Source organism: Heteronotia binoei, chromosome 10 (genome assembly GCF_032191835.1).
Source record: "Heteronotia binoei isolate CCM8104 ecotype False Entrance Well chromosome 10, APGP_CSIRO_Hbin_v1, whole genome shotgun sequence".
In the NCBI taxonomy this organism is placed as follows: Eukaryota; Metazoa; Chordata; class Lepidosauria; order Squamata; family Gekkonidae; genus Heteronotia; species Heteronotia binoei.
Window position 1 is genome coordinate 77,185,217 of NC_083232.1, and position 12,549 is coordinate 77,197,765.

General features: G+C 40.0%; 1 protein-coding gene across 1 annotated transcript in view; it reads left to right on the plus strand.

Moving 5' to 3' along the window:
* The window catches only part of GOLGA4 (golgin A4), a 64,297-nt gene that overhangs the window by 24,147 nt on the left and 27,601 nt on the right, over positions 1–12,549 (plus strand). The window contains exons 10-14 of the mRNA XM_060247605.1: positions 1,577–1,660; positions 2,620–2,767; positions 7,588–7,766; positions 8,333–8,464; positions 11,034–11,189. Coding sequence (XP_060103588.1) covers positions 1,577–1,660; positions 2,620–2,767; positions 7,588–7,766; positions 8,333–8,464; positions 11,034–11,189 — 699 coding nt within the window. The remainder of the gene's footprint in view (positions 1–1,576; positions 1,661–2,619; positions 2,768–7,587; positions 7,767–8,332; positions 8,465–11,033; positions 11,190–12,549) is intronic.

Here is a 12,549-nt window from a genome sequence, read left to right on the forward strand (position 1 = left end):
AATTCCTGGAGATTTCAGGGGAGAGCTAAGTTGGGGAGGGACCTCAGCGGGATATAATGCTGTAGAATTCACTTTTCCAAGCAGCCATTTCCACCCCCCCCCCCCCCGAGGAACTGATCTCTGTAGCCTGGATATCTTCTGTAGTTAAGGGAGACTGCCAGGCCCTACATGGAGGTTGGCAGTCCTGGATTCCAGGGGTGAAAAATTTACCTGCCGCAACCAAGATTTTGATTTATGAGAGCTGGAAACAGTTACACTTATCTTTTTCTCCCTCTCCAGGTTTTAACAAGAAGGATCCCAACTTTTTTTGGCCCTTCTGTATAGGTAGCTCCACATAGACTGGAACAGTCACAGGCCAGACAAACACAATACTTCATGAGTCTTTTCTCTCAGACCTCTCTTCACACAGAAATATGAAGGCAACCAGAAATTCATTGAGGGATAATAAGAATCAGGATGAAGTGACATAAATATTTCCTGAATGGATTTGGAGGAACTTAGGCACCGGACTTGATGTATTACATACAACACATATGGTAAAGTTATAAAAAGAGCCCCCAAAACAACCTATAATCCTTAGCACATCTGTCTAGCAACTGTTACCATTTTGTTACCTTCCCCTCTCTCACCTTGAAGAGTAATTGGAAACCAAGGTCAGCCTGGCTTCTCTAAACAAGTCTCCAGCAACAGAGCAAAGCCAACTGCTTTTCACAACTGTCACCAGTGTTCTGTGGCAATAGAATCTTCGCTGCACAACACCAACTCATGACCAACTACATTTACCACATGAATACCGCAGAGACTTGCAGCAGAATGCCAGCTGCAAGTTTTCTAGGATGTCAGTTTAGAAGTACTGCAGGAGCTCGATTTGGATTGGGACAATGCCAAGAGGGGGCGAGGGCTTGCATACCTCCCCCCCCCCCACATCATTTTCCTTACCCTAAATGACCCAAGGGCATTATCTGCCCACTGAGGGGCTGCATATGCAAGAATTCAGTGCATGTGCAGCCCCCCCCCCAAAAAAAACAGTGCAAATAACACTCCTGGGGCTGTTTTAGGTCAGGAATGTGGTGTGTGGGGGAGCCCTCCTCCCCTTGCACTATGGTCCTAGCTGCAAGTCCCCCTGGCAATCACGTGGTCAGTTTAACATGTAGCTTGGCCTTTCAGACACACTGAAGACCACAAATTTATAGTTTCAAGAAGGAAGAGTAGCTTCAGTCTTCTGTATGAATTATCAATATCCATTATAAACAGGGGTCGTTTTGTAGAAAAATAGGTGGTGGAGCTCATCCAGGGATTGTTATGCAGCTGCACATACTATTCAATGGACAAGGAGGTAGAACTCTCAGGAAGAGGAGTTGGAACTCTCAGAAAGGTTCAGGAGCTGTGCTTCTGTGAGCTCCCACTGAATCCATGGCCTGATTATAAACATATGTATATCTTTACCAGCGTGGTGTGGCTCTTGCAAGTGGGTTCACACAGTGCACCTATTGGCAACAGATACCAAAATCTGAAAGCGGGGTGGCATTCTCCAGGGAAGAATATTCTGTAAAGTTTATTCTGTTCTGTTTCTTAGGATCTTCACATGGCTGAGAAGACCAAACTGATAAATCAATTACGTGATGCAAAGAACTTGATAGAGCAGCTGGAACAAGATAAAGTAAGCAGTATTATGCATTTCTAAAAGTTCAGGTTTTCATACAGATGTGAAGTCAAGAAAAGTTAATAAAAATCTGTCATGAGAAATCAATAAACTGTTTTTGTAATAATTGTTCAAAACATTTGATTCTTCTGGCATGTTTAGTTACTGAAGCTTAATTTTGTTACAGATTTGTAAAAACTTCATAGGACAGTTTGTATTTGAGAATATGTATTATGAGATGTGAATATGCTGGCTAAGTTTGTTATTATGTTACAGCAATCATACTGGGGTATCATTAGGGTATGTAGAATCTTTCGGGCTCAAGTGCCGTGTTCTACTGGAGAAAGTTTTCCTTCCAGACGTTTCCTTCTCAGCTGCGGAGAACATCCTTATTGGCGTTGCAGCCAAGAAGGTCAGAGCGCCTGCTCCGGCTGCAACGCCACTGAGGATGTTCTCCACAGCTGAGAACAAAACGTCTGGAAGGAAAACTTTCTCCAGTAGAACACGGCACTTGAGCCCGAAAGATTCTACAAACCCTAATGATGTTACCAGCCGTGAAAACCTGAAATCTTTGATACTGGTGTATGTTACTCTTAGCATCTCCAACATGCAATACAAAAGTGCTTGTTCTGGCATGATGCATTTGATTTACCAGATTTCAGGAAACCATATCATAATGTTGTCCTTCTCTGTGGTATCTCTCCTGGCATTGATATAGGACTATGCACATGCATACTGAAGCTGCAGCCTTCTAAAGCTCTAACATGACAGATGCTCCTTCCTTCCCCTCCAAGTTGCAAGCCTAGTTCTTGCATGTGCTGTCTCTTCCAGGATACTTCTGGATGTTGTTCTAAGGCAACAAAGAAGCAACATGGTCTAAGTTGCACAACAATGTTTGCATCCTGTTTCTGAGTTCAGTTTTACAGGTATATATTCACACCGTGTGAACCTTCTGCCTGTAATTACCTATTCCGTAGGGCATGGTAATAGCAGAAACAAAACGTCAAATGCACGAAACGCTGGAAATGAAGGAGGAAGAGATTGCTCAGTTGCGTGCTCACATCAAGCAGGTTCTTACACAAAGTGAAGAATTAAAAGAACAGAAAGAAAAATCTGAAAAAGCTGGTAAGAGATTGTGCCAGTTGTCTCTTTGTGTAGGCCCTGGTTTTTGTTTGTTTGCCTTATTTGTTTGCTCTGTCGCCAGCCATTGTAATAACCCCATTAGCTTTACTTGCCCCATCCATCATAATTGACATCGTTGTTTGCCTGAAGAACAATGAGTAGATGCTCCTGGACAAAAAAATCCAAGTGTGTTGGTGTAGCTTTCCAAAGATATTGTAGTCAGATCCTTGTGTGTTCTGCTGAAGCCTGCAGCATCCCCTCTCTTTTCCGCACCACCCTTTGCTGGTACAGAAATGTGAGCATGTGAAGTACAAGCAGAGATAAGAGGGGGTATGATGGATTGACCAGTGAAGCACCTCCAGCATGCCATATTTAGAACATTTTTAAAGCTGGACTTAAAAAGCTCAAAAAAAGGATTGTGGGATCCTCCAAAAGGATTTGAACCACTTCAGAACAAAGTACTCCAAACCAAGACAAAAATGGTACTCCAGTTTCTTATCTGGCTCAAGGACTAGTTCAGTAAGTCTTGACTACCAAGTTTTGTGAACTATGGCCACCTGAGTTCTGCAAGGTGGCTATCACATTGCTGGCAATGTTTCCAATAATAAATTAATCCCAAAGTGCTGTGAGGAATGAACACCTCATGTAGGGCAGACTGGTCAGCAGCTATTTAATATTCTTCCCAGATATCAATCATGGTGACATGCCAGACCATGAGTGTGAAGAGAGATCCATTGAGGCCTGGTAAAAATGGAATGCAATCTTTCATGCAATGGCATACAAATCAGAAGCTAGCCTTATGAATGTGCACTTCATTCTCCCCTTTCTGAAGTACTCTTCCCCCCTACCCAGTTATGAGCATTTAACCCTTCTCTGCATTAGCACAAATTATGGTTAAAGCAAATTAAGTTAACTCCAACCCACAGCTTTGTTACACATGCAGTTTTAAAACCATGGAAAGAAAGGGAAGAAATTGTTCCAGAGTCAGAAGGAGGAAATGTGTATTCATTAGGATGGCTCTGATTTGTAATAATTTTCAGGGTTTGTGTTAAGCTCACCTTCTCCTACATTCTGTCTCTAAACTTTAGAGTACTGTAGGGGAAACAAAAAATAATAATGAGGTGGTACAGGTGGGGGAGATGAGAAGGAATGTCAAGAAGTCAATTGTTCTTGAAAGAATTTTACCGTAAATTATAAATGTTACAGTTCTGATAGCTTCTCTTCAGTTTTAATGACTAGCTACATTTAATAGTACAATGTATTTCTATACGCTGGGTTATATTTAGATTCCCCCCCCCCCGCCTTTTACTGCTATGATTTAGTTAAGTCACAGTCGTGTTTGGTTTGGGTATAGGACTCTGTGATGGAGAATTTATTTTTATCAGGTCTGTTTTAGATACATAATACAATGTAAAATATGCTGGAAATGTATAAAATAAAACCTTAACAGATTATTTGCAAGGTGATTATTGCAGCTTTTTGTTCTGTAACCATCAGCACTATGTACTAAATCTCACCAAGGATCTTATTTTTGTGCATCCACACATGCCAATAAGTGAATCATGGTGCCTTTCCCAAGCCTTGTATGAACAGGATTGGGGTAAGGGATGTCTTCCTCACATCACTAAATTGCTGCTTGCAGCAAGCTATACAAAGTAAATTCTGTGCTTCTCAGGCAATATCAAAAGTGAATGCCTTTTATTTATGCCAAATAAATCCCCATATGACTTGGAATATTTGGGTCTTTTTGAATATCTTTTTAAAAAAAAGGATTACTATTTTGTAATGTTTTGTGTATTGTCACAATTTAAAGAAAAGAAATTTAAAGAAAGGCATAACACCAAAGTTCTACATTTACAAACATGTCTAAGGCTGACCAATTTCTGAGCCCTGGCAAAACAACTGTTACATTGAATTCTTACATCTTTTTCCTGACTTTGCTTTTTGAATTGTGTGTGCGGTAACAATGTTCATTATAGATAGGAAAGTTCTTTCTTCACATGTTTGTTCAAAGAATTCAAAGTATTAATAGTGTATGTTTCCTGAACTAGTGTAAGTTTCCTGAATGCAATCAGTAATCTGTTTAGAACTAATAAGTTAAGAAGCAATATGAGATAGTTTCCTGCATGCAGAACAACTAGATTCTGCGCTTGCATTTGTCACAAGACTACACAAATATTTTCCAATTAGTTAAAATTTGGCTACATGTGGAATTTTCCAGCTCTTACCACTAGATGGTGCCAAATAGTAAGCACCTGTTAATATGGTATGCGAGGAAGAGGAAAACCACTTTTGTCATACTAACTTCCTTGTCTTGTTTTTGCAAAGATTTTTTGCAAGCTTTTTGAAGCAGACAAATAGTTGATCAGTTCAGAGCAAAAGCAAGGTACTAGCTTATGGAAGGTATTTCGAGACTTTGTATTATAAAAAGAATATGAGGTGCGTTTTAAAAATAGCTGGTCCTAGTAGAGAGAATGTGTGACTGGCTGAAACTTGTCAGAATCTTGTTACGTCTCTCAGATCTATACAGGCCATTCTTGTATCTAGCTGTCTTCATCTTCTTGGCATAATGTCAGATTTTGGATGGCAACATGCTGCCACAGAAGACCTTGTTGATGGAATCATAAGTCCTCATAATCATAAGCTCTCCCTTTTAGGCAAAAATCAGCTAAATCTCAGTAACAGGTGACAAGATACCAACTTGTCATTCATAATTCTTTCTTCTGTTACTTCTTCTGATGTGCAAAGCATGCTCAAAAGCTTGCAAATTAAGTTAGAGACTGCCCAGGAAGAGATATCATTCTTCTGTATGCTATGGCTAGATCATCTGGAAAAATAAAATGTTAGCATAAAAGTAAGCTTATCTGAACAAATTAAACCCTAGTATGCTTTTTCTTTATTTTTTTATCACAGACTTTAAAAATTAATGGTAGGCACAAATAGACAAGGTGGTAAACTTGTTTTTGCACTGTACCACCTTAGATGCAGGTGACTAAATGCTTTTCTATATGCAGGAATTCGATAATGTGATTCCTCACCTGCAGCCCAAAATAATATAAACCAGAAATCAGGATTAGTACTTTAGTTGCTGTCTGTACAGACAGACATTTATTGAATTGGTACTTCAGGAAACATTGCTAATTGTGCCAACAATGGAGGAGGCTAGTGTTTGGGGTAGTATGTTCAGTTACTAGATTTGTACGATAGGATATGTATGACAAGATTTTTTTTCCCCTGCAGTGGATGTCATATAATGTTTTTAGCATCTTTTTAAAAAGATATAGCATGCTGTTTCATGATTGATTTTATAACTTTAGAATGTTCACAGAACGACTCAATATAGTAAAAGGTGAATTTGGATATCTGCAGGTGTAACTGGATGAGAATCCTCATTCTTTTGCTGCTGGCCTTAGAATGCATTACCTTGGATAGAAGTGTTCTGTGTTTTTGCATTTGTGTTAGACTGCCTGAGATGCATAAAATTTTACTTCTAGACAACAGAATGTGTTTCTGTGAAGTGCTGCATCCTTGTGCTTTCATTTTCCTGCTCTGCCCATTTATCCTTCTGCATGCTTGGCTTTCTTCCTGGTGTTGTGTGCCTGTAAATATGGTAGTGTGGTTGCATGGTGCTGAGTTCTTGCATTTGGGTAGTCAAACCTAGTAGAAACTGGAAATGTTTCTGGGTACTGTGCCTGTGGGAATAAACATGTATTTCCTTTTCATTCACACCACAACACAAAATGACGGTGATACTGGTCCTATTATTTTATTCTACCATCAGAAGACAAAGGTGGCACAGGACTTGAATTTATTACAGGTTATGCTTTTGGCATTGGCCTTAAGGGCATAACTAGATGTTGCATTTGAACACAGAGCTTCTGCCAAATATAGAATTCCTATGAGCTTTTCTCTCTTCCCACCTTGTTCTAATAACATTATATTATCTGTTCCACCCATCCTGGAACAACAACTCATGATTTGGAGTGGGACCAGTTATTAACTATATAGATAATACTTCTTTAAATAAAAATATATATACATCTCTGAGTTTGTGTTAACATTGCCAGTGCCATCATTTAAGCATTAATATTATATGGCAGTTGCTAATTTTTTCTATATAATCTGTATACATTTGTCTATTGAAATACCTTGTGTGGAATCAAATAGGTTTTGTCCCACAACTTAATTTAGCTCAGTGTAGATCCTTCCTCTGGCTGCAGAGACTACTCTCACTGGCAAAAAGCTCCCCATGATGACAATACAACGGCTTTGATCCAGTAGGGTATTCCTGCAGGAGGAAGAATTTTTACTAAGAACCAGGACTCAATGCTTCATACCTGTTTGATAGGTTTGAAAGCTGAGCTGTGCTAAAGCAGATACATTGCAATAGAGTTAAATGCTGTTCCAAATTCTTATGGGATAAAACTGCTCTTAGGGTTACATAAGGCTGACATTCCAATCATTCTTTGCCTTATCGACTCCTGAGAATTGTTAACCAAACATTCGTTTGAGTAAAAACAAATTGCTGGTGCATGACCTCCTTCACTCTGCATTCTTGTCTTGTCCCTTAAGTGGCACAATTCAGAATTCTTTTAAAAAAAAATTAAACACGAAACCGGAAGTATCAGCTGCTCGATTGTTGAGTTTATTGTAGGAAGAAGAGGGCAAATTAAGCACCTTCCAAGATCCAGAGTGACTTCACAATTTGCTCTTTGTAGGTAATTTAGCAAGAACTGATTTCTGTACCAATCTTGTACTGTGTTATTCTATATATATATATATATATATATATATATATATCTCCTATTTCTCCTCTTGACCAGCATTTGAAGAGCTAGAGAAGGCTCTAAGTACAGCCCAGAGGACTGAAGAAGCACGCAAGAAGTTACAAGCAGAAATGGATGACAGGATTAAGGCTGTTGAAAAAGCAAGTGAAGAGGAGCGTGTGAGCCTTCAACAGGAGTTAACAAAGGTGAAGCAGGAGGTTGTTAACATTATGAAGGTAAATGCTAAGGCTGAATTGCAGTATAAATGATAACCATTCTGTATGAAGTTTATTATTTAGCATACTATAATGCTGTAACAGCTCAATCTCCCATTGTCAGTGAGAGAAGAAAGGAGGGTACTTAACAACGCAGCCTTCCAACTTTGTTCAGTCTTGTCTGGGGTAACATAATGCTTGCTCTGTTACAGAACTGAGGAGCAGCCAAAATTATGTAAATCTCTGGGGGCGGGGGTGCGAAATGGAATTGAGGCCCATTGGAAGGCAACTTGCTGAGGCTGCAATGCTGTATGATTTGGAGAATGCCTCATGGAACATAGAGCAAAATCATAATCATGTTTATTCAGAAGCCAGTGCTTACTTTGAATGTATTTAGAAGACTTTAATATTTCTATCTTAATTGGGATTCTTTTTGTGAGTCTCTCTTTTAAAGCACATTAAGGAGCATTTTATCTGCATGCAAAAAAGCAATCCAAAGATTCTTCTAGTTATAATTGCTGTTCTCTTAATTTTCTGAGCAATAACACTGTTTCTTGGGATTCTTAAATTTGTGACTTAAATTATAGAAATCTTCAGAAGAACGAGTTGCTGAACTGGAGAAATTGCATAACAATGAAATGGCTAAGAAAGAACAGATACTGAGTAATAAATTACGGGTTCAGGAACAGGCATTCCAGGAACAACTCAAGACAGCTCTTGTAAGTGTCTCTAAAGGGTGACACCTACATAACAAAATTGGAATGTGTCCTGCCTACACACCTGTGCTGTGGTGACCAGTATAAAGGAGAGAACTGTGTGTGTGTAAAATACACTTGGACCTATATCAGGGAATTATTATAGGTTCTATGGCAAACAGAGTGTAGATGTGTCTGCTGTGTAAAGTGGAAATTAGTGCTAACTTTTGGCACAATTTGGAGATTTCAATTGCATTTGCATTTTGCCCTAATAACCCACTTATTCCCTTGCATTAAGGTTCAGGATTTTGTTTTGCTGAGATATCCAGAATAGGTATGGGCACAAATTTGGAAAATGGAGGTTTGTCCTAGTTTGTGGGGTACCTTGAAATGGAGGTTTTTCCTGTTGATTTCATGAGGTTCATAATGCAGTAGGACAGCCCCGCCTCCCCCCCCCCCCCCCCGCAGGCTAGTGATGTGAAATTTGCAACGAGTCTCCGGGTGACTCTGCTCTACCTGCCAAAGCCAAGCTGAGGAGCAGACATAGCAAGGATAGCTGATGGTGTTAAACCCGTTTTTTTTGGGGGGGGGGGGGTTGCCCAGAGGCATGGAAATTGAGGATTCTGGGGTCCAAAGTGCAGAGGGGGGGAATCTAACAGGAGGTCTAGTGCAGGAGGAGGGTGGACAGTTGGAAAACCAAGGCAAGGGGCAGGCTCAGCAAGGCAGCTGATGGTGCTAATACCTGAGGAGGCACAGAAGTTGAGGATCTGAAGGTCCAAAGGGTAAGATGGGGGAGAGAAATTGAGGGTTCCAAAATCCCACTGAGGGAGGAGTGTGTTCTCAGCCAAGAAATCCACTGGCTTGAGCCCCTCTGCTTGGCTTTAACAGAAGGACAGATGTCTCAGAGCTCTGAGTAAGCACCAGACACCCCCAACTCTACTGTTATCGTACTGAGGAATGACTTCCAGTTCCCTTTCCTCTCTGCCTCTAATTCTCTATGCCTAACTGCTTGCAGCAAAGTAAAAACAACTGCATGTGAGCTGGGGGTATATATCCATTCTGTTGTCACAGAGCAGAATGGGAGCTCTTGTTGGCAGACAGGACTGCTGGTTGAGCTTTTCAGGCCCCTATTAGTGTTTCCAGGGCAGCAGAAGTCGCTGCTTTGATAATTAATCGATTATCATAGATTTCAGGTTTTCACGGCTGGTAACATCATTAGGGTTTGTAGAATCTTTCGGGCTCAAGTGCCGTGTTCTACTGGAGAAAGTTTTCCTTCCAGACGTTTTGTTCTCAGCTGCGCAGAACATCCCCAGTGGTGTTGCAGCCGGAGCAGGCGCTCTGACCTTCTTGGCTCTGACCTTCTCAATGCACAGCAGCCAAGAAGGTCAGAGCGCCTGCTCTGGCTGCAACGCCACTGAGGATGTTCTCCGCAGCTGAGAACAAAACGTCTGGAAGGAAAACTTTCTCCAGTAGAACACGGCACTTGAGCCCGAAAGATTCTACAAACCCTAATTAATTGATTGACACCAGCATGTCCACAGCACAAACTGCCAACATGAACCTCCATGAAAACCATGAGAGGTTCGTTGCAGACACAATCACAAGAACCTTGGCTCATGAGCCACAAACCAGGTGATTTTTTTTCAAACATTTTCATTTTTATTGATATAAACAAGTTAAATTGCAATAATTACTATATCAGTTGGGTTATTCATAATCCCAAGTGAGGAAGTATACCAAAAATGTACAGAAAGACTAATGTAAACATTAGTAAGTCTATGCTATATAGCTACATATTGATAGATCAATAATAACAATACTTTATCTTTGTGATGGTGATAAATTACAAACATTGGGCAACCAGGTGATTTTCATGACAAATTTAGGTTTGTTACATGCCTATCCCTAATGCAGAGAGCTGATATTTTGGTAGATAAAAATGTATTTTGTTTTTTAGGTCTAGTAAACAGCTCAGTTTAAAACATGGATTTTAGTGTAGGGAGATGGGTGGGCTACAGTGCCTAGCTTTAAAAAAAATTGTGGATTGTTTACCACATTCTCCAGTTGAAAATACAGTTTGTTATCTTCAGTCCTGTTCATGGTGGGTGACTGTTACCACTATTGATATCTGATTCCCCTTTGATAAAACCCCCTTTCATGTAATCTACTGTAAAGATATTTGCATCCACATGGATACATAAGGTTGCAGGGGAATCCCACAGATAACACCAGAACCTTCCCTCCCTACCAGGCTCCTGTTGCTATGTACCCTGTATATATACAGACTGTAGAGTGGTCAACAGGTTAACCTCCAAATATGCATGTATTTCTTATCTTGTAAAGGATCCTGTGTGAAATTAGTTTTAACCAGTAGAAGGGTTAATCTTCAAGTAATTTTAGGTTACATGTTTATTTTCAAAGTTATGAGATTATTGATAGCATTTCAATCAGTTAGTATCAGGAACAATTAATTGTTGTGTGCATTGTTTTAAAAATGTGGATATGAACAAGAATAAAAATATTGATAGTTCTGTTTCACTTTCTTGTTGTGTTATAAAAGGATCAATAACTAAACCCCCAATTCTTTCCACAGGAAAAGTGCCAGAGTGACCATTTACAGTCCATACGTGAAAAAGAACAACAGGAATCATTAGCCTTAGAGGAATTAGAATTGCAGAAGAAGGCAATTCATTTGGAATGTGAAAAAAAACTTGAAGAGATGCAACAAGAAGTAGAGACCTTCAAAACTGTGAGTTAAAATACTTGGATTTTTTTTTTTTTTAGAATCTACACAGCTAGATTAAAATAAAGGTAAAGTTGTAGTGCTTATAAAGAGTATGTATATATTAAACAATTCCATTGAGAGGGGAAGGGGAAGCTGCTCAGAACACTCAAAGGACATGTGAGAATTTTGCTTGTAGTTTTTTGGCTTCAAGTTATGAATTAGGAGAGTCTCTTGAGGTAGAAAGCAGAAAAGAACTGTGTCAGTTGCAGTACAATCCTATGCAGAGTTGCTCCAGCTGTAGTATTTCATTGCTGGTCTTTTCTAAGCAGTGACCAACATGGTGATACTAAATAGATATGTTATGTAGTAGTAGGAGAGTGATCTGACCTGAGATTCTTTATGTTGTCCTTTCTCCTTGTCCTTATCTCCCATTTGCCTTCATGAGTTAGGACACAAAATGCCAGCTGAGGCCTAGAGATAGGAGGGTATGTGAACATTAACGCCATATTAACTATCACTGTGAATGCTGGGGCAAGTCTGCTATGTAGTTATCTCTTTTTAAAGGTATTTGTTCCTTAGACTCTCCTTCAGGAACTTTATATAATTCAATATCCATATGTGACTTTTCCCCCAGTGACTTGGTTGACCCACCAAAAGGCTGACCAATTTCTTGGTCCTGAGGTGTTACATTCCTTAGAACCTAATGAATAAGGGCCGGAGTGAAGGGTGTTATACATGTGGGTCACTTGATGTGAGATGATCCTCCAGGGTTTCCACAGTGTGCTTTTATTTCATGTAGAGAAGCCTTCTTATCTGTTTTGAGAGTGTCTTGGGGTTAGCGCAGTCCAGGTTGAAAGCAGCGTGTCATGTTACTTGCAGTTGCATGTCAGAATGAGTGACAGTGCATTATAGAGACATTTTGGTGAATGCAGATCAGAGTGATCATTATTTAACTTGGGATGGTGGAGGCCAAATGCTGCCTTGTGGTCCCCACTTAGACACCATTATCCCTGGATAAGGACAAGAATCTGCTCTGCTGAACAAATCCTACACTTCTGATTGTTTCCTCTTAGGTACAGAATTATTTTTTCATCAGTTTGATGGGATTTTAGAGCCTCTGCTGTTAAAATATCTTTAGAAAATCATATTATTTGTTTTGCTTTAACCAAGAACATTTATTGTAATTCTGGAAAGCTCCTGCAGCTTGAAAATCTTGGAAATTCTCCCTTCTTCCCCAGACATGGCTGCTGAGAGCCACCATTAGGCTCTGGACAAAGATTCCACACGGGCCCCACCAAATGACCCTGACTCAAACCATGGGACGGGTTGTAGCTCTGTGGTAGAACATCTGTTTGGCATGCAGAAGGTCTCAAGGATCAATTCC